Source organism: Lithobates pipiens, unplaced genomic scaffold (assembly GCF_037356315.1).
Source record: "Lithobates pipiens isolate NorthernLeopardFrog02 unplaced genomic scaffold, aLitPip1_a1.2 Scaffold_16, whole genome shotgun sequence".
Taxonomy (NCBI): Eukaryota; Metazoa; Chordata; class Amphibia; order Anura; family Ranidae; genus Lithobates; species Lithobates pipiens.
The window spans coordinates 549,923,230-549,946,596 of NW_027507748.1; the positions used below are offsets into that span (position 1 = coordinate 549,923,230).

At 41.7% G+C, this 23,367-nt stretch overlaps 1 protein-coding gene across 7 annotated transcripts in view; it reads right to left on the bottom strand.

Moving 5' to 3' along the window:
• DGKA (diacylglycerol kinase alpha) overlaps positions 1-23,367 on the bottom strand; it is a 334,273-nt gene that overhangs the window by 29,056 nt on the left and 281,850 nt on the right. For all 7 annotated transcript variants that reach the window (XM_077483431.1, XM_077483430.1, XM_077483426.1 and 4 more), the window contains 5 exons: positions 17,467-17,565; positions 14,832-14,918; positions 11,596-11,669; positions 1,509-1,583; positions 1,314-1,399 (listed from right to left, as the gene is read on the bottom strand). In XM_077483431.1, coding sequence (XP_077339557.1) covers positions 1,314-1,399; positions 1,509-1,583; positions 11,596-11,669; positions 14,832-14,918; positions 17,467-17,565 — 421 coding nt within the window. The remainder of the gene's footprint in view (positions 1-1,313; positions 1,400-1,508; positions 1,584-11,595; positions 11,670-14,831; positions 14,919-17,466; positions 17,566-23,367) is intronic.

Sequence of the window (23,367 nt, forward strand, 5' to 3'; positions counted from 1 at the left end):
TCCCAATCAATTTTCCTGGCAGTTATAGGTGAAACTTTAGTTGGTCTACCTGACTGTGGTTTAGTTTCAACAGAACCCCTCATTTTCCACATCGTGATTAGCATTTGAACACTGCTGATTGGCATTCTCAATTCCTTGTATATCTTTTTATATCCCTTTCCTGTTTTATACAGTTCAACTACCTTTTCCCAGCAGATCCTTTGACAATTCCTTTGCTTTCCTTGTGACTCAGAATCCAGAAACGTCAGTGCAGCACTGGGTGAAAGATGCAAGGGTCTGCCAGGAGTCCAGAAACGCACTGGCCTTATATACACACACACAATAATTACAAGCAAACAGATCAAAGGTGAGGATGGTTACCTTTAATAGCCATTTAAACCCCTTTGTGTCAACTTGTGTGCATGTTATCAGGCCAAAATCACCAGGGTACGTAAACTATAATAATAAGGCATTTGGGTAGATTCTGTTTTGCTTTATGATTTAAAAAGAGTAAACACAGTTGATTGATAATAAATGGCTTCAGCCAAACTCTAACCACGAGGGAAAGAAATATTTTTTTGTTATCATTCATATTCTCTGAAAACTGGCCAAGAAATCATTCTGCCAGGGTCTGTAAACTTATGAGAACAACTGTATCTGCAGTGTTTTCTTATCTCTCTTCAAAGCACTAAGTCCGTGGCTTTTTTCCTGCTCCGTTCTTCTGTTATCAGCATTTATTCTGACAAGTTCGAAACCAGCCTGAACTTTGTGGGTGCTATAAATAGATTAGCAGAAAGCTGCTCTACTCACAGGACAGCTCTGAAAGTCTCTGTGTGTGTGTGTGTGTGTGTGTGTGTGTGTGTGTGTGTGTGGCTTTCCTCCAATCAGCTGTCTCCCAGTCTTATCCAATACCATGCTGCTAATGCTGAATGAGGAAGTGAAAATTCTATCATGATGTGCACTTTCTAAACACTATATAAAGCTGAAGACAGCAGATACACAAGTAAAACGTATGTAGGAGGATTTGTTTCATCCTGTGTATCATCTGAGGTCATTCACTTCACTGGGTATATGTGAGGTTTTACATCCACTTTAAGTATAACTGCAATATGTATTGACAGTAAATACAATCTGCCAGGTAGGAAGAATAACCATAATGTGAATATGGCTGTAACTACTTAAGACTTGGCTTGATCAATATGAGATGAATAAGTAAAATTACTATTGACCTTAGCCACCAAGTACATTTAAAGCTTTGGGTTTCAAATGTCAGCACAAAGGAATCTAGTGGTTACAAAAAACAAACAGTCATTTAAGTTTATTAAAATTGTTACCAATGGCATCCAAAATCCAGCCGACTGTGCCATCCCCACCACACACCAAAATCCGATAGCTGGGAACATCCCGGAAAAAGTTGAGCCTAGTAATAAATTAGAAGGAAAGAACAGTTGTTACCACATACAATTAACCAATATTTTTTTGGCAGTGATTCACAAAATTACTTTGTATCTTCACTAAAATGTTCTTACCCAGGTGATGGGCCACACTTCACTAGGTTATAAACTTGACGGGGGTTCAACAGATACTGGAACTTGCGAAGAACTCTATAGAAAATGAGCGAAAGCGAACGATGAAGAAGCATACCAGCACTGCAAAATTGTCATTGAAATGTAATGTAAAAGCTTTTCTTTGTTTTAAAAGAAAATGATGCTAGGAAAGCAAGGACTTGCATCTTTTTTTTTAAATCAGATCTTCTTTTATTAATTTGTAGTCAACAATACAAAAACACACAAACATCCCATGTACATATTATAATTACAACAATCATAAACTAAACAAACTAAACCAAGTCCAAAAACAAAGCAAAACAAAAAAACAAAAAACAAACCCTTCCTCTATTACCTCTTATTGTTATCATTATAATCTATCCATCTACTCCCGATCCATCTTTCAGTTCTGGATTTCCAACCACCACTTTCACACTTTATCAAATTTCTCTGGACAACCATTATGTGAAAATATATATTCCTCATTAAATATAGTTTATTTTATTTGTATTTTCCATTCAGCTAAGTTTGGAGATATGATGATATCCATTTTCATGTTATAAGCTTTAGGGCCTGAAACAGACTCTTCACTATTGATGTAAGGGTGTTTTCAGAGATCCCAGTTACTCCTATCATACTCAGAAGACATATACCAGCCTCAAACGTCAGCTCCATCCCAAAGATACTGTTAATAGTTTACACAACCCCCTGCCAATATCGATGAAGTTTGGGGTATCTCCATAACATATGTATTAAGTTAGCCGGGCCCCCATTAGACCTAGGACATAAAGGGGTATCTCTACGCCTTTCATTTAAATAACTTCTCTGTTGTATGATAAGTCCTATGCAGGATACATAAGTGGGTTATTTTTTGTGTAGAAGATAAGGAGACCCTGGGAACTGCACACACTGCCGCCTCCCATTGGTCACCCAATACTGTCCCCAAATCTCGTTCCCATTGGGTTCTTGCTGGTATATCCACCGTTTCTTAGAGCTTTTTGTACAGTACACCATATAGTTGTGAAATTAACTCTTTCTTTGCCTCCCCCTTAGACAGCCATGAAATTATTATGGATTTACTAAGTATTGTTTTATGAGAGCGTGCCTGCGCCTGCATAGCATGTCTAAGCTAGAGAAATTGGTTCAATCTTTGATTTGGGATCCCATATTTCTTACTTAATTTGGCAAAAGATCTTTAGCACATCATTATGAAATAACTGGGCAATATATCTCAACCCTTTAGTCTTCCATAAATCAAACCCTTCCAATTTAGCTAGAGTTATTCCACAACGGCGTATATATACTGTATATCCCTTAATCCTTGTAATATTTTTAATTTCCTGCCATGTTTTATCAAATAATTTTCCCGTTAAGAAGCTTTTATCTCGTGACCCGATTTTAGTGACTCTCCTTAAAAATATGGATAATAACAGTTTTGGATAGGATCTGTATAGGATCTGAATCCATTATTTCTGACCATCCAGCAAAATGCTGTTGTTGCAATGCTAAAAAATTACTTTTCACATGTGGGATAGCAAGCCCCTCAGCCTCTTTGGCTAACATTAATGTAGTCAGTTTAATATGGGGCTGTTTCTTCTGCCTGATAAGTTCTCGAAAAAGAGAATCTATCCTCCTAAACCAAAATAATGTAATCCATATGGGAGAGTTATGGAGTATATATATAGCAATTGCGGGGTCCATATCATTTTAATAAGATTGGCTCTGCCAATCACTGTCAATGGAAGCTTACACCATTTATCCGCAAATTTAATTAATAATGGTTTAAGGTTCAAATTAGTATACTCCTTTACATTTCAGGATACCTCTATACCCAAATATTTCACCGTATGCTTGATTTGAATTTGTGGAGCTATATCTGTCAGGGGGCACTTTTAGCTCATTTAGTGGAAGCAGTATCGATTTCTCCCAATTAATCTGAAAGCCCGAGATTATCCCAAATGCAGAAATGGGGCCCATAAGTTAATTTGAGGTATCCCACAAGAAAATAAAGGCATCATCTGCTATTTTGTCCTCTCTATCTGCTTGGCGAAACCCCCTAATTCCAGCTGATTGTCTAATTGCAAGAGCCAAAGACTCTATAGCCATGGCAAACAAAAGCCAAGAGAGGGGGAAGCCTTGTCTAGTTCCTCTTGACGGTGAAAAGGAGGGGGGTTATGTGTTGTTTATTCTTAATCTCACTTTTGGCTCACTATACAACATTCTTAACTACATTAGGAAGCCTGGACCTACACCGAAGGCAGCTAGTACAGCCCATAAATACTCCCACTCCACTATATCAAAAGCTTTCAGTGCATCCAAACACAGTATTGCTCTTGAGCCTACTTTATCAATAGGTAATTGCATATTTTTTAAAAAGTCTACAGATATTTATTGATGCTGCTCTTGAAGGAATAAAGCCATGATCACCATGAATTATAGTATTCATATATCTAGCTAGCCTATTTGCAAGCATCCTTGCCAGGATCTTCGCATCTAACATTAAAAGAGATATAGGTCAGTAAGATTCTGGCATCAATGGATCTTTACCCTGTTTTGGAATCAATGTTATAATTGTTTCTTGCATTGACTGTGAAAGTCTTTGTATTGTAAAAGCCTCATGTAATACCTCCAGGAGTTCTGGAAGCAGTATCTGTCCACATTGTTTTATAAATTTCCATAGGCAATCCATCTTGCCCTGGGGCCTTGTTATTATGGGTCTGAGATACTGCATGTTTTAACTCTTCTAAGGATATAGGCTATCCAAAAATTCTCGCTTTCTGTTGTTTTCAATTTAGGGATACAAAGTTCCTCTAAAAATTGTTTCATTTGACTTGTTTTCGGCATCTTGGGACTCCAAGCATAGAATAAAAATTGTAAATAAGCCTTCATAGCATCCCAACCCACTAACGGAAAAGCAGTACCCTTATTTTTTTGGGAGAATTCTAATAGTAATTATTCCATTAGGTCCTCCCTCCAGCATTAAAGACAACCATTGAGGGTTAACTTTCCATGGAGGAGGTAATAATTGCCCCCAACGAAAACAAAAACAAAACTAGAGGGTAATCATCTGAAAGGCCTCTAGGGCCATACTGAATTGAATCTGGCCATGGTAAAAAGTAATAATTTTCCAAGGCCAGATCTATTCTTGATAATGACCCATAAGTGCTTGAGCAGCATGAGTATTCTCTCACCAATAGATATCTAAGTCACCATACATCCACTAAACCTATTTCCTCAAATTATGTAGCAAACCTTGGTTTTATTCACGTTCCCTTTAACCTTTAAGTGTTAAATCTGTCTTCCTCCTCATTTAATATAGTATTAAAGTCTCCCATCAATAAAGGTGGAATAGCTGACCATTGCATCATATTTTTGTAGCGGTGACCCCGTGGGGTCACTGCGTGTTCTTGCTCCACACATCACCCTGCTTGGTAAGACATCCATTTCAGGCACACTTTCTCCAGTCAATGAACAGTCTTTTACTTGGTTGTGTTGTTTTTATTAGGGGATTAAACTTGGATGGGGAAAAGTGACATGGGATGCCCAAATGATAAATCTTTCTTAGATGAATCAGAGGTAGTTGAATCTAAATTGACAGTCTCTCATACTTCACATCTCCTCCAGCACACTACTTGAGATCACTTGCTTTCCTCTACTGTCCAATTCTAGATTCCTGTCACCGTTAGCACATGGCTAGGCCTCACTCTGAATAAGTCCTAAGTTTTTCTTAGTAGGAATTTGCAGGAGGGGGTCTGCAGTCCCCTCTGTGGTAGAAACCATTGTTGAAGAGAAAAAAAGGCCAATGTGCTAACTGAAACTTGGTGGAATACTGATCCCAGAAAGTACATTGCAAATCCTGCCAATCCTCCTGGCTGCATCGACTTGAATCCGACGACACCACAGTCTCTCCCTCCGGTTTCACATTCAATCAGTGGCGTCACTAGGGTTGGTGTCACCTGGTGCGGTAAAACATGGTGTCAACCCCCCCCCGGCAGGGGGAGAAATACCATGTTTTACTGCACTGCCGCAGCTCTCACTTCCTAGCCTGCCACAGTACTCTGTCCTGTCGCTGTGGAGTAACAGCAGAAGCAGGACAGAGCAGTAGACACTTGGCTCTCTCCTGTCTTGCCTGCCACAATGCATTTGATGGTGTCACCCAAGGCTCAACCATGCCCCCACCACATCCCCCCGGCAGGGGGAGAAATACCATGTTTTACTGCACTGCCACAGCTCTTACTTCCTAGCCTGCCACAGTGCTCTGTCCTGTCGCTGTGAAGTAACAGCAGAAGCAGGACAGAGCAGTAGACACTTGGCTCTCTCCTGTCTTGCCTGCCACAATGCACTTGATGGTGTCACCCAAGGCTCAACCATGCCCCCACCACAACCCCCCCACAGGGGGTGAGCACACGGCATTAAAGGGTAGGTCTGGCCGAATTGCACTAACAATGGGAGGACCATACAAAGGCATTGTGAAATACCATGAGTGCATTATGCACAGGGTTCAGAAGTACACTACATATAGAGTGCAGTGTTCAGGAATGTGATACAAACAGGGTGCAGAAGTTTGCTATGTACAGGGTCCAGAAGTTTGCTATGTAAAGGGTGCAAGGATCGCTATGTACAGCCAGGGTTCAAGGATCGCTATGTACAGCCAGGGTTCAAGGATCGCTATGTACAGCCAGGGTGCAAGGATCGCTATGTACAGCCAGGGTGCAAAGATTGCTATGTACAGCCAGGGTGCAAAGATTGCTATGTACAGGGTGCAAGGATCGCTATGTACAGCCAGTGTGCAAGGATCACTATGTAGAGGGTGCAAGGATCGCAATGTACAGGGTGCAAGGATCACTATATATACAGCCAGGGTGCAAGGATTGCTATGTACAGGGTGCAAGAATCACAGCTGATCTGTAACAGTATCCCACTCTTATGAGGTCCCCCTACACATCTGGGGGCTGGCTTGGAGGGAAATTTACGATGGAATCTGGTCACCAAATGTGGGGCAGAGACATCGGTGGCAGGAACCCAAGACCTCTCCTCCAGACCATAGCCCTTCCAATCAATGAGATAGAGTAGCCTTCCTCTTGGAGTGCAATATTTATTTAATCTCATACTGATACGAGGTATCAGCCACAGGAGTGGGGTGAGAAGAAGGGCGAGAGAAGCGATTGAGGACCAGTGGCCTGAGCAGGGAGACATGGAAGGCATTGGGTATCCTGAGATTAGAAGGCAGACAGAGCTTGAAAATAGGAAATGGACCAATGAAGCGAGGGGCAAATTTCATTGAGGGTACCCGGAGTCGGATGTGCTTGGTAGAGAGCCAAACTCTATCGCCAGGCAGGAACTTAGGAGCTGGATGGCAATGACGATCTGTCGCCGTTTTCTGCCTGGAAGCAGCAAGATGAAGGTTCCCAGAGACTTCTTTCCAGATTGAGTTGAAGGACCTTTTGGTTTCAGCTTCTGCTGGTACAACAGGAGAAATGGGAACAGGAAAGGGAACAGATGGATGCTGCCTGTAAACAGTGAAGAAAGGAGATTTTCCAGAAATGGCATTGGCGTGATGGTTTAAGGCAAACTCTGCCCAGGGCAAAAGGTCCACCCAGTCATCTTGGTAGGCTGAGATGAAGGCATGGAGAAAACGTTCTACATTTTGATTGACACGTTCCCTTTTGCCCATTGGACTGGGAATGAAAGGCAGATGAAAAATCCAATTTAATCTCAAAGGAGCTGGCCAAGGCTCTCCAAACCCGAGCAGTAAATTAAACTCCTCTGTCAGAGACAATATGTGAAGGCATCCCATGAAGATGAAAGATCTCCTGAATGAAAGTTGTGGCAAGACTGGGAGCAGAAGGTAGGCCTGGGAGAGGAATCAAGTCACACATTTTGGAGAAACGATCCACCACTACCCAGATGACTGTAGAACCTGTTGAGGGAGGCAGATCGGAGATAAAGTCCATGGAGGTACAACACCAATGTACATCGGGCACTGGTAAGGGCAAAAGCAACCCAGCGGGGGCAGACGTGGAAGATTTGGATAGTACACAAACCGTACAAGCTTGAATGTATTCCTTGACATCCTTACGAAGAGAAGGCCACCAATAATGATGCTGAAGAAGATCACAAGTACGAAGTATGCCAGGATGTCCAGAGAACTTGGAGTCGTGTGCCCAAGCAAGGAGTTTGGGATGAAGTGCAGGAACTACAAAAGTTTTACCAGGAGGAGGCTGCGTAGACTGGAGCTGAGTAGTGGCTAGAATACGATGCGGAGGGATGATGGGACCAGGATCTAGGTCAGTGATGGCGAACCTTGGCACCCCAGATGTTTTGGAACTACATTTCCCATGATGCTTGTGCCTTCTGCAGTGTAGTAGAGCATCATGGGAAATGTAGTTCCAAAACATCTGGAGTGCCAAGGTTCGCCATCACTGATCTAGGTGATTCTCAGAATCATTGACATAAAATGACCTGGACAAGGCATTGGCTCGAAGGTTCTTGGCCCCTGGACGGAAAGTAATGTTAAAATTGAAGCGAGTGAAAAAGAGGGCCCAGCGAGCTTGAAATGGGTTCAAGCATTTGGCGGATTGTAAATACTGCAGATTTTTATGATCAGTATAGATGGTAATACAATGGGGAGAACCCTCTAGAAGATGTCGCCATTCTTGAAGAGCTAGTTTAATAGCGAGTAGCTCATGGTCCCCAATGGTATAGTTCTTCTCCGCATCAGAAAACTTCTTGGAAAAGAATCTGCAAGGTTGAGACTTGCCCTGCTGAGCTTGGAGCAGGACGGCACCAATTCCTACTGAAGAGGCATCTACCTCCAAAGAAAAGAGTTTAGTAATGTCCGGGTGCAGAAGAATAGGGGCGGAAAGAAAGGGTGCATTGAGTTTGCGGAAAGCTTCAATGGCTTCAGGGGACCAGAGCCGAGCATTGACACCTTTGCAGGTGAGAGATGTAATAGGGGCCACCAAGGTGGAGTAGTTACGAATGAATTGGCGATAGTAATTGGTGAAGCCCAAAAAGCGTTGGGTGGCTTTAAGACCAGAGGGCTGGGGCCACTCAGAGATGGCCCGAAGTTTGGCTGGGTCCATGAGGAGGCCTTGTGACGAGATTATATAGCCCAGAAATGGAACTTGTGTTTGTTCAAATAGACATTTCTCCAATTTTACATATAAACAATTGTCCTGTAGATGCTGTAGCACAGTTTTCACATGAAGACGATCAGTAGGTAAGTCTGGCGAGAAAATAAGAATATCATCTAGATATACAATGAAACAGACATACAGAAGGTCATGAAAGATCTCGTTAACACAATTTTGGAAGACCGCTGGGGCATTGCATAAGCCAAAGGGTATCACAAGATACTCATAATGTCCATCCCTGGTGTTAAAGGCAGTCATCCATTCGTCTCCTTCCCAGATTCTTAAAATATGAGAACCTCACAGTCTGTCAAAGAGTTCTGAAATTAAAGGAAGAGGGTATTGGTTCTTCACGGTGATGGCGTTAAGACTCCTGTAGTCGATGCATGGATGGAGTGAACCATCTTTTTTCGCTACAAAGAAGAACACCGCTCCGGCAGGTGAGTTAGATTTCCTGATAAAACCCTTTTGCATGTTTTCCCGAATGTATTCAGACATGGCTTGTGTCTCTGGGATATCAAGATCAATGGAGCAGTCAAAGTCTCTGTGAGAAGGAAGGCAATCAGCGGACTTTTTGCAGAAAACATCTCGGAAGGACTGATATTGGGCAGGCAACATGGGAGTTGTGGAGGTCACAGCAAGAGGAATGGAAGTAGGAGGTAGCACCTTGGAAATACATTGTTGCTGACATGGAGGACCCCAAGCCAATACTTGTCCAGAATTCCAATCAAGATGCGGGGAGTGTTTCTGCAACCATGGAAGGCCCAGGATGGTGGGACAGGAGGATTTAGGCAAAATTTAGGCAAAATTAGGAAAGAGATCTCCTCGCCATGCAAAGCCCCAATGCGTAACTCTATAGGAGGGGTTTTCAACCGGATGGGACTCATAGGCAAGAAGGAGCCATCTACTGCGGTCACGAGGGGTATAGCTAAGGCAACAAAGGCGATGCCCAACGTGGAAAGTAAAGATTGTTCAATGAAATACACGGAAGCACCAGAGTCCCCATATGCAGAGAGTTGATAGGCATTCTGAGCATAGGCCTTGCCAGAAGGTAGCAGTAAGAGCCTCACTATTCTATTCGAGTTCAGCGGCCATCGTACGGAATTGAACTGTGTATTGGCCTTACTGACGAAGATGAAGGAGGGCCCCAGCACCCGAAGACACTCTGCCGGGCTCATAAAAAGTTTTCTGAAATGCATCCAAAAAGAGCTGAAGGTCGGAGGTGATAGGATTGTGTGATTCCCAGAGTGGAGAGGCCAAAGCTAGAGCATCATCGGAGAGGAGAGAGATGATATATGCGACTTTGGTGCGATCAGTTGGAAAATGCTGGCTGGAAAGTTGGAAGTGGATGGAACATTGATTAATGAAGTCCCGACAAGCCTTAGGATCACCGGAAAAATGAGGTGGCGATGGCAGATGCAGGCATGGATTGCCAGGTGCAGCAGGTAAGACGGGAGCAACTGAAGCAGGAGCAGGAACAGGAGGAGCTGAAGTTGCAGCGAGTTGCAGACGATCAAGACGGGAGGCAAGATCCTGAAGAACCGGCATTATTTGCTCTTGATTAGCTTGCTGGGAGTTAAGTCTCTGAACTAGATGTTGCATTTGATCCTCGGTCAGTGGCCGATTCTCAGAGGCGCTCATGGCTTGAGCAAACTGTCACGGTACTACTTACAGTGAGCCTACAGGCGAGCAGGTGACACGGGATCCCCTAGGGCGTGGAATCTAAGAGCCAGCCGGTGTGTTCCGCCAGGGACCCCCTCACGAGGGTTTGGGCTTAGCTGCGTGCTGACCCCAGGTCACGACCCCCGGGTTCACCCTGCTCGCTAGGGATGTACCAGAAGACACTGTTGGATAAGGATGGATGGATGAAGCAAAGGAGAGCTGGATAGTGAGCCAAGGTCAGGGCGGGCTGCAGACAACATAATCAGAACAAGCCGGGTCGGTACACAAGAGATCAGTTCACGAGAGGTCAGGTAAAATAGGTTACACAAAGGGAGCTCAGAAACAAATGTTGCTCAAGCAATAGTAGCTGGTTTGAGAGGGATTTAAATAGAGAAGCACATGAGGGGCTGGACAGGAAGTAGCAGGAAGGAAACATATATTAGGCAACAGGTGATGGGCGGCGACACCCATAGCTGCCGACTGCACAGAGCTGAACACCAGCTAGTGGAACAACAGATGCCAGCCGACCCACAGCAGTAAAGGTGAGACACAGATCAGCTCCACAGCTGATCTGTGACAACTAAAATGAAACTAAAACAAAAATGGCATTTTAGTCCTAAGACTAAAACTAAATTGAAATTTGCTGCCAAAATTAACTCTGGAGGAGACACACTACATACTGTATTTTCAGCAAATAGGGCATTCCTACCTGCCTGTTGCTGCAGAATATACACTGAGCTGTAAAGGTATAAATGCTAAGGGATGAATGAAGTTACATCATCCTGGAGGCTGGCGTAGGCCAGTCAAGAACCATGTGTACGTTTTGTGTTGGGGCTGCCCAAAATGACAGTGTCTGGGTCTAGCTATTGGCCTCCATGCATAAGCCAGCATCTTCGGAGAAAGGGGAGGAGATCACATTTTACCCAATAACTGGAGACACGGGTATTTCCCGATGGCTCTAATTAGGCAAGAAACTGGGAAAAAAGTGACAGCTGAGCATGGTGGCAATAAATGGGCAAAGTGAAACAGTTTCTTTCGACTCAAACATAAAGACCAATGTCTTCTTCTATAAAATGGAAGAATACTGAAAAACACCACAGACTGATTGTAATATAAAATCTTTGTCACCATTTATTTATGTGTGACCTAAAGTTTTTGTTAGTTGGTGAAATAATTAAAATAATTAAATCATGTAAGATATTATTTTCAGTCTTGTCAAATGAAAAAAAAAAAACTCTAGTTTCTTGCTACATCTTACCATTATGATGACTCACCTTTCACCCTGCTTTCCTCCACTTTTTGGGTTGACAAAGATAAGTAGTGGGTGTGTATCTAGTATTGGGGCGATCTGAAAATACAATGAAACATGCACCAGAACAGGAATTTAGAAACCCAGGCATACACATGTGTACTTTATGAACTCAGAGAGAGCAAAGCAAGAGGTCTTGGTCTTTTAAAATGGAACTATAGGCAAACATTTTTTTTTTTTCATTTTGGATAGAGTATAACCCGTCAGATTTTTCTTCCCGCCATCTGTGTCCCATTGTGGAGATTTCCGTTTACTTCCTGTCCCATAGCCAAACAGGAAGTGAGAGAAATTCCCACCAAATTAAGGGAATGCCTTGGGGACCTCCAGGTCACCAGAACTATCTTCCCATTGGAAGAATTTCCCCCTATTACCTGTCTGGGGACAAACCAAATGTGATTTTCTTTTACTTTCAATGATAATGGTAAACAGGACAAAAATAGAGAGGGTGAATCTCCTTAAGGGGGCCATAGACAGCAATAAAACTGACAAGTGTTCCACCCTGTCCAAAGCTAAAAATAAAGTTTTGCCTTTAGCTATATTTTAGGTATAACCAGCGATGATGTGTCATACTATATAAGAAAAATAGGCAAGGGTTTTCTGTAATATAACATTATTTAACATTTTTCTATATTTAAATAAATCAGAAAACCTCTAAACAGCTTTCTAGTTTTGTGAATTTTGAAACAGTTCATTAAAGTGATACTAAACACACATTTTTCAATTTACATTGTCCCTTCCATTTCTGTATATGGATGATAGCATAATTCTTTTATTTAAAAAAATATACATACACGCCCCTCCAGCCTGTGTCTTAGAATAAGAGGGAGGTGAAGACTCCATCAGTCTACATGTAATATCCTGCCCCCCATTGTGTTTAGCTGGTTTGTGGGCATGAAGGAGGGGGGAGTGAGTGGTCTGTCATTTACCACTGTGTATACGCCCCACATATGTGACTCTACAGTCACATGTGCTGCATAAATGTGATAGGGAGGAAATACTCAGCATTGAAAACTTACTGGAAACTGAATATGTGCAGAGCTGCTCTGTAAAATCCCCAACTGAATTAGGGACATGTACAGAAGGAAGCGATAGAGAACAGCAGGATCAACCAGGTTTTTTGCACAGCACAGAAAACAAATCTCATAATGGCTGAATGAGTATGGACAGCATGTAATACACCATTTATTGTTTTTCTATGATGTGGTTTTAGTGACACTTTAAGGAAGGCAAGTATTATATAGTCGCTAAATACTTTTACAGGAAAACTCTGCTAAGACCAATCTACATCTAAAAAAACTACATGACCTCAGTGCAATTTTAGGAACACGACAACCCCTCTGAAAAGGAAAAAAAAAACATTGAGTGATTATGGGTTAACTATGCTGGTCATACACATTTTTCAAATTAATTATTTTAAATGATTTTATTTACTTTCAACCAGCTTTTAATCATACTAATGGCTTCATAGATCAAAGCCACCTTCCACCATCATCTTTAAGGTGTTATGATGCATGGATCTGGTCGGACATTTTTGTTATTTTAAGATGGTTGGAAATGCCTGAAGACTGGTACATATACGATCACCATAACAGTTATACACATAAGTCATGATGATGTGATAATGGGGGCAGGCACTGACACAGCATGGCGGATGCAGACATTTTACAATCAGATTTAGCCCACTTTAAAGCAGAGCTCCACCCAAAAGGGGAAGTTCTGCTTTAAGCACCCCCCCCCCCCCCCGCCACATGGCATGTATTTTTTTTATTTTTTGTGCGGGGGGAGCCTCTCCTCTCCTCCTCCTTCCCTGCACTGTGCTGGGACTTGTCACAGGTACCAGAATACTGCAGAACCATTCAGCAGGCGCAGCGCAACTGGCTGTGAAACTGCAAGCTGTCACCGTCGGGTACCCATAGTTATAATGCTGGCGTGGGGAAGAGGAAAGAGAGAGAGAATCAACTGTTTGGGTGACCACATCGATGGATCATGGGACATGTGAATGTGTGTTTATTAAAAGTCAGCAGCTACAATTTTTGTAGCTGCTGACTTTTAATAAACACAAAAACGACTGGAGCTCTGCTTTAAAGGGTTAGTTAGTACTCTATGCAGTCCATGGATTCTATTCCATAATATTAATCCAATCTGATTTTAAAAATATCCATGTATGCTCCTTCCATACTTGTAGGCCATTCACGCATGCAGTGAAGCCTGCCCCAAATGCTTCTGATATTTTTCACAGCTGCAGTCTTCTCTTAAAGCGGGAGTTCCGCCGTTTTTTTTTTTTTAAAAGCCAGCAGCTACAAATACTGCAGCTGCTGACTTTTAAAATAAGGACACTTACCCGCCCAGCGCGCCCGCAATGTCCGCACCCAAAGCCAATCTCTCGATCGTCTTTCGGGTGCTGCCGCCTCCATCTTGAGTATGGGAATCAGGAAGTGGAGCCTTGCGGCTTCATTTTCCGGTTCCCTACTACGCATGCATGAAAGGTGCCAATTGTGGCGCCGGAGGTGGGGAGGGTTCCAATGAGCGGAAGCTCCACTTTAGGGTGGAGCTCCGCTTTAAGGAAAGACCAACCATTAGGATAAGTGCCCCCTACCAGTACAGGAGCAAGAACAATCCTTTCCCTGAGCCCTGCATAGTGTTTGTGGGCCATATTGAGTACTTTTTATAAGGTGAACTAACCCTATACATTTTTTTATTATACTCCTTTATCCTTTAAGCCCTTCCCCCTTCTCATGGTGAACATTCCTCAAATAAGACATAATTAGCTAAACCATAAGGCTTTGGTGATGTGAGGCCTGCCTGAGACTGACACCTTTTCTCTATATTTTTCTGGCATGGCAGTGCACATTCGCACTATGGTTTCCATTAATTTCTGTGGCAGGCCTGTTGACATTGCTGCACAGGCCTGCTATTGAAATTATTAGTGTGCATGTTTGGAGTGTGAACTGGCAGCTAAAATTCTGCAACCAATAGGATTGGTTGCTGAGGATTTTGGAAGACAAACAGAAATATTTAATAAGTGACATCAATGATGCATACATTTTGATTGGCCACCCTAAGTTACTGCACTTTGCACACTGGCCTTTGCCTCAAACAGTGAGTGGGGAACAAATGTTAGCCTGTAAAGTATACTGTGGTACAGATCAGAGTGCAGTAAGGTGCAATGTATATAATATTCAGATTGAAGGTGATTCTCACTCGAAGTGCTTGTCCTTCTGCAGTGCTGAATATCTGGGATGTTTCCTCTGAGGAAGCTATAAGGTTCTTCTGACTGTTTTGTCGTTCCTGAAAATGTGAGAGAGAAAAACTGTGAAATTTCATACACATAAAAAAATATGTAGCTTACTAGAGGGAACACATCATTCAATCATCGGCTACTTGCAATTTCTAACCAGCAATCCATAAATGACAGCTGAAATATGACTGGTTCCTATATACATAGCTAGCGCTAGTTGGGCGCTAAGGGCAAAACCTCCATTATTACATTATTACATTTTTATTATACCTCATTTAAGTAAAGTACTGGGAGTAAGAGGTCTATAACACTGATGTCACAGTGACAATCATGAATACTTGCAGGTTTATTTAACAAGGCAGTGCAAATGACAGTAATTTTATGTAACATGCAGGTAATCCGAGTATCCAGTTGGATTATAATTTTCTGCAGTCAGACCAGTAAAAGACATATTATTTTCTGGCTGTTACAGTACAACCTTGGATTGCGAGTAACCTGGTCTACTAGTGTTTTACAAGACAAGCACATTTATTTTTATACTTTTTTTTCAATCAAATCTTTATTAAAAGTTGAACAGAACAAATATTGAACCGATGTCTTGATATACAAGTAGCGTCACTTCACAATGGAGTACAAAAGAGAAGAGAGGCGCCTCTAAGTGTAGCAATATGGTTACATTTATTGAAAATACAACATTTAGCAACTCACATGAATGTAGTGTTGATTGGTGCCATGCAGATTAAATGTTGTAAACCAATTGTGTCATGTATTGTATCCTCAGTGGTGTGTCAATCAAAATATTCTGAATATCAAACCATATAGTAAATACTTAGATGTGCCTGTTTTAATCATCCACCATGTGAGTTGCTAAATGTTGTACCTTCATTAAATGTAACCATATTGCTACACTTAGAGGCGCCCCTCTTCTCTTTTATACTCTGTAGATCCAGCTGCATTTAGCTTGGAATGTGATGGCTACCATTTATGGATGGATATTTTATACTTACACAACCGATCACATTGCTATCATCTTTTTACAAGTATCTCACAAAAGTGATTACACCCCTCACATTTTTGTAAATATTTTATTATATCTTTTCATGTGACAATACTGAAGAAATGACACAATGCTACAATGTAAAGTAGTGAGTGCACAGCTTGTATAACAGTGTAAATTTGCTGTCCCCTCAAAATAACTCAACACACAGCCATTAATGTGTAAACCGCTGGCAACAAAAGTGAGTACACCCCTAAGTGAAAATGTCCAAATTGGGCCCAAAGTGGCCACCATTATTTTCTACCACTGCCTTAACCCTCTTGGGCATGGAGTTCACCAGAGCTTCACAGGTGGTCACTGGAGTCCTCTTCCACTCCTCCATGACAACATCCTCTTCCACTCCTCCATGACAACATTGTTTTTTTGGAGTAGGGGGTTCCCCTTAAAATCCATACCAGACCTAAGGGCCTGGTATGCTCTCGGAGGGGGAACCCACGCCGTTTTTTTTTGTTAATTTGGCATTGAGTTCCCCCTTTAAAGCTCATTCTCTGATTGGCCACGGCAAAAGTCGCCTAGCCTGGGGCGACTTAAAGTCATGTTGTAAGTCGTGTCCAAGTCGTGTTCAAGTCGTGTCCAAGTTGCCTCCAAAAGTCGTGTTGAAAGTCGTGTTGCCCCTGTGTGAACTGAGCCTAAGCCTATTTTTGGCATTTGGTGTTTACAAGTTAAAATCCATATTTTTTGCTAGAAAATTACTTGGAACCCCCAAACATTATATATATAGTTTTTTTTAGCAGAGACTCTAGAGAATAAAACAGCGATTGTTGCAATATTTTATGTCACACGGTATTTGCGCAGCAGTGTTTTAAACGCAACTTTTTGGGAAAAGGGACACATTCATGAATTTAAAAAAAAAACGAAACAGTAAAATTTGCCCAATTTGTTTGCATAATGTGAAAGATAATGTTACACCGAGTAAATAGATACCAAACATGTCACACTTTATAATTGCACGCACTCGTGGAATGACGACAAACTACGGTACCTAAAAATCTCAATAGGCGACGCTTTCATTTTTTTTTCCGGTTACCAGATTACAGTCACAGAGGAGGTCTAGTGCTAGAATTATTGCTCTCGCTCTGATGATCTCGGCGATACCTCACATGTGTGATTTGAACACAGTTTACATATGCGGGCGCGACTTCCGTATGAATTTTCTTTGCTTCGCAAGCTCGCGGAGACGGCGGGCGCTTTAAACATTTTTTTTTTTTATTATTTATTTTAAAATTAATACATTTTTTTTTTTTACATTTTTTGATCACTTTTATTGCTGTCACAAGGAATGTAAACATCCCTTGTGACAGTAATAGGTGGTGACAGATGCCTGCAGGTGCGGGCATCATCCCGGTATAACCCCCGGAAGCCGAGTACGCACAACTGCGTACACTTGGCGGCAAGGGGATAAACACGTTTCCGAAACAAATTATGCTCGCAATCCAAGGTTTTACTGTATATGTTAGGCATATCTGTGCTACCATTGCATTTTGAAATGCTTTATAAAATAAGCATGGCAGGCTTGGGACCTTGGCATTTGTTCTACTTACCAGAATTACTGGATAAATGGAGGAAGGGGGCAGTATATGGTCTCGCAGGATGCCGCCATCACACTTTAGAGATACTAAGGAAACACATTCATCATGAACCTAAAGTAAATTAAAGAAAAACTTTATATAAAGGCAGCAAGCCCATGTAAAATATGAATTATATTTCTAAACCTATATTATAGGTTTCGTAGCTGGACATTGTTTATTTTGTCTACCTTGTCTCTAGCAAAAAAAAAAATCACTTATTTCTATAGTGCTATTCTACAAATTGTTGCCCTATTTAACTGTACATTTTACGGTTTCAGTGATTACAATGCGTAAAGTTCACTGTTTTATTGCGTATAGTGGGTATAGAGAAATAAATCCCCCCCCCCCTTTAAAATAATCACATTTTGTTGCTTTGCAGCCTGAAATGAAGACAAACACAGTTTTTGCTTTATCCAGCTGTATTTACTAGTGTACCTTATAACATCCAAGTGTATAAAGATCTAATACTAACATGTCAGAAAATTTTCAAAAACAGAATCACTGAGTTGGAAAAAGGATCACCCCCCTTATGTCAGTATTTTGTTGGGCCACACTTTGCTTTAAATACAGCCTTTAGTCTGTTGGGAATGGGATAGGTCTCTACTAACTTAGCACATCTAGACTTTGCAATATTTACTCACTCTTCTTTGCAGAACTGCTCAAGTTCAGTTAAATGTGACGGTGATGGTTTGTGGACTGCAGTTTTCAAGTCATTCCACAGATTTTCAATGGGGTTTAAGTCTGGGCTTTGAGTATGCCATACAAGGACATTCACCTTTTATTCCTTTAACCATTATTTGGTCATTTTTGCTGTGCTTTTGGTCATAGTCATATTGGAAGGTAAACCTTTTAATTGACAACTTTCTGGCAGAGGGCAGCAGATTTTCCTCACAAATTTGATTGTATTTTGCCCCATCAATTTTTATTCTATCCTGACAAGTTCTCCAGTCCGTGCTGCAGAGAAACACCCCCATAACAGGATTGTCAGGTTACCTGAGTCCAGGTAACAGATGCACCCCTTTGGGGTCTGGAGTGCACCGCAAGGTAGTGGACCCAACAGCTCACTGCTGCGGATAGAGCTCTGGGTGATACAGGAGAGCAGGTACTCTGTAGTGCCAACACAGATGACACTGGGAGCTAGAGCATGAATCTAAGAGCCAGTGGGTGTACATCAGAGGTCCCTAGATGTGGGGATGGATTTAGCTGCAGTCTGGTTCCAGTTCACGACCCCTAGGGCCTCCCAGCCCACGTGCACGGTAGACTACGGGGTGGTAGAGAGGAAGCAGCAGTCTACGACAACAAAGGATAGTCAGGAGATAGCCAAAGGTTAGGGCAACAAGCAGGTAAGGATAGTCAAAAACCAGCAAAGATCTGTAACTGGAATCAAACGTAGAACACACAGCAAGTAGCACACAGAAGACAAACGCACAAAATTGATCATCAGGACTGACTTGCAGTGCACAGGTTAATAAAGAGTTCCCTGATAGGGGCTAGGGTGGAGCCATGCTTTGACGAGAGATTACTTAAGCAGCCAGGTGAGAGTGGCTGGCCTCTTAGGCTGAACACATGGAGAGGTAAGCTGAAAGACAAACATTACTGCAGATCCATGACAAGGATATTACCACCTCCATGCTTTTCTGTAGGAATGGTGTTATTTGGATGGTGAGCTGTACTGGATTTCTGCCAGACATATCGTTTGGTGTTGAGGCCAAACAATGACATTTTTGTCTCATCTGGTCATTAAACATTTTTCCATGTGACCTCAGAATCTTCAAGGTGCATTTAAGGTGGTCAGATGAAACTAAAATTTAATTATTTGGCCACAACACCAAACAATATGTCTGGCGGAAATACAATACAGCTCACCATCCAAATAACACAATTCCTACAGTAAATCGCGGAGGTGTTAATATCCTGTTATGGGGGTGTTTCTCTGCAGCAGGGCCTGGAGCACTTGTCAGGATAGAAGGAAAACTGGATGGGACAAAAAAAAAAGGAAAATCCGCTGCCCTCTGCCGGAAAGTTGTCCATAGGAAGGAGGTTTACCTTCCAGCATGACAATGACCCAAAGCACACATTAAAAATGGCCACACAGTGGTTGAAGAAGAAAAATGTGAATGTTCTTGCATGGCCTAGTCAGAGCCCAGACTTAAACCCCATTGAAAATCTGTGGAATGACTTGAAGACTGCAGTCCACAAACGGTCACCATCAAATTTAACTGAAGTTGAACAGTTCTGCAAAGAAGAGTGGGCAAATATTGCAAAGTCTATATGTGCAAAGTTAGAAGAGAGATATCCTAAGAGGCTAAAGGCTGTAATTAAAGCAAAATGTGGTCCAACAAAATACTGACATAAGGGGGGTGAGCCTTTTTCCAACTCCAACGATTCTGTTTTTGAGTTTTTTTTATTTTTTCTGACATGTTGGTGTTATATCTTTCACTTGGATGTTATAAGTTGCACTAGTAAATACAATGGGATAAAACAAAAACAGTGTCTGTCTTCATTTCAGGCCGCAAAGCAGCAATATGTGATATTTTAAAGGGGGCGATTCTTTTCTATACCCGCTGTATGCAAATAACTTTTACCTTTGATATACAATCTGAAAATGCCAACATGGTGATTTAGAAATTATATAAGCTGTTAAAGAAACTGTCAAGGTATAAATTTCATCTCTTTCAAGGGACAAACAATATTGTGTAGACTGAGCTGTATAGTATTGTGACAAAGCATACATTCCTTAATTAACAGTTTAAATAAGAGCTGGATTGTATGCTACAACTAAAAATAAGATTTGCTGAAACCTAATATTTGTTTGTTTGATTTGATAGAGACTTTAGTTACACTTCACTGTGGCTAACTAGTTATGCTAAGCGAGTGCATTTAATCTTTGCTACTTGTAGGGCACATCAAAGCTTTTACTCATACTTCAGTCAATATGCTTCAGCACATTAAACACATTGATGATATATCAGCATTTCATTCTCTTCTTCAGCTATAATGCATTACACAAATGAAAAGTGAAATGGGGGCCCATCTGTGACTATTAATGTAAAGTACTTTTTAGTAATTGCTATCCTAAATTTGAATGTCCATTTATTTAACTATCAATACTTACCTTGGAATTCAATAAACTTTTGCAGCTCTAAGTCCCTTTAAGGCACGAAATATAGCACAGTGCTTTTGCCATATCAATTGTCCTTTTCTATATTGTACAATACCTGGCTAATCCTGCCTGTTCTTGTCTTTCCTTCTGTAAACAGACCACGTTCATCATGGCTGCTGATCTCTGATAGCGTGGTCAGTTTACGTGCCTCTCATCCAGCTATCTCCTCAGCCTCTCTGCATATCCCCCTATCCTCCTCCCTCTCTTCCCTATCTCTTCTGTAGTCTGTGAGAGTCGATTTCCTCCCCTCTCCTCATGTCTGTGTAATTCTCATCCATGCAGCTGCCTCAGTGCTTGCCAAGTAAAGTAACATATTAATTAGTTTGATCCTCTCTGTTTTAGGTCCCTGTTCAGTACGTTTTTGCAGAGGGTTTTGCAAAACCCTGCTATGCAGACACGTGACCTCCCTCTGCTAGTATAAATTCATCAGAGGGAAATCTCAGCCCCTCCCCCTGTACTCACTTACTTGGGAAGGGAAGCTGAGGGAGGTCACATGACAGGATAGCAGAGCTCTGTAAAGAAGATATTTTGCATTATAATTTTAGGAAAACACACACACACACACACACACACACACACACACACACACACACACACTGCATTGAACAGGGACCTAAAACAGAGAGAATCAAAATAAATAAATGTGACTTTACAAGCACTTTAACCACTAGCGAAAGAGCCGTTGCACGTGCCCGGCACCTGCGATGTCCGGCAGGCACCTGCGATTGCTCCTGAGAGAGACAGAATGGAGATCTGACAATGTAAACAGACAGATCTTCGTTCTGTCAGGAGAGAGGAGACAGATACCCTCTTCATACAAAGTATGAACAGCGATCGGTCTCCTCCTCCAGGCAGTCCCATCCCCCCCGCAGTTAGAATCACTCCTTAGAACACACATTTAACCTCCTGATTGCTCCTTAGTGCACTTTCCCTGCCAATAACATTTATACAGTAATCAGTGGCTATTTTTAGCTATGATCGCTGTATACATGTCAATAGCCCCAAAAAAGTGTCAAAAGTGTCCAATCTGTCCAAAAATATGTAGAAGAATACATATCAGCCTAAACTGAGGAAGAATTTAGTTTTTTTTATATTTTTGGGGGGATATTTATTAAAGCAAAACGTAAAAAGTTTATTTTTTTAAAAATGTTCACTTTTTTGTTTTGTTTATAGCGAAAAAAAGAAAAACCACAGAGGTGAGCAAATACCAGCAAAATAAAGCTCTATTTGTATTTGGAAAAAAATTATGCCAACTTTGTTTGGGTGCAGTGTCGCATGACCGTGCAATTGTCAGTAAAAGCGACGCATTGCCGTATCACAAAAAATGGCCTAGTGATTAACCGGTTCCCAACCAGCTCCCGCGCTGGCGGGACCCCCGTGAGTCCGGTCGCGGGACCCGCGGACTCGATCACCGCGGGCATACCCGCGATCGTCTCATGGGACGGCTGAATGGAGGAAATTCCGTGTAAACAGCATTTCTCCATTCTGCCTAGCAACTAGTGACGCTGATCTCTGCTCCATGTGATTGGAGCAGAGATCAGTGTTCACTAAATGAAAGCCCAACCCCCCCACAGTTAGTAACACACCCCTAGGAACACTTAACCCCTACACTGCTACCCACTGGTTAACCCCTTCACTGCAAGTGTCATTTACACAGGAATCACTGCATTTATATAACAGTGATTACTGTATAAATGACAATGGTCCCAAAAATGTGTCAAAAATGTCCGATGGGTCCCCCAAAATGTCGCAGTCACAATAAGAATCGCTGATCGCTGCCATTACTAGTAAAAAAAAATAATAATAAAAAATTAGTAATAAAAATGCTATAAAACTATCCCTATTTTGTAAACGCTATAACTTTTGCGCAAACCAATCAATAATCGCTTATTGCGATTTTTTAAAATATGTAGAAGAATACGTATCGGCCTAAACTGAGGGAAAAATCTTTTTTTATATATTTTTGGGGGATATTTATTATAACAAAAAGTAAAAAATAATGCGTTTTTTTCAAAATTGTCGCTCTATTTTTGTTTATAGCGCAAAAAATAAAAACCGCAGGGGTGATCAAATACCACCAAAAGAAAGCTCTATTTGTGGGGAAAAAAAGAACGTCAATTCTGTTTGGGAGCCACGTCGCACGACCGCGCAATTGTCAGTTATAGCGACGCAGTGCCGAATCGCAAAAAGTGGTCTGGTCTTTGACCAGCAAAATGGTCCGGTCTGTAAGTGGTTAAGAGGGAAAATCCTTTTGGGGGCTGAAGTGGTTAAGGAAATACACATATCAATAAAGTTTAGCCTCTTACAAACCCCAGGAGTTTTGGCCCAAAGAAAAACAAAACAAAAGCCCCTAATAAATTTAGAAAATGTTATCATCCAGTCTTCTTTTTAAAGATGATTAGCAGGTAGGGTTGTCCCGATACCACTTTTTTAAGACAATGGCTACATGGGCACTGGCTAGATGGGCACTATTTTCAAGCAAGCAACGGTGTAACGACCCATCGCAGTTTGCTATGGAAGTGACGTTGCGTCGCCCGCCATCTTGCTACACCCCACACTCGTACACACTAAGTACACACTAAGAAGGGGGAAAGCGGACATGTTGTTACACCCACCGGAGTTTTGCATTTTACATATATTTATAACAGTAAAGTGTGTTCATATAGTGAAATACAGTACTTAGAACTCCATGTGACTGGTTAGATGTTGAA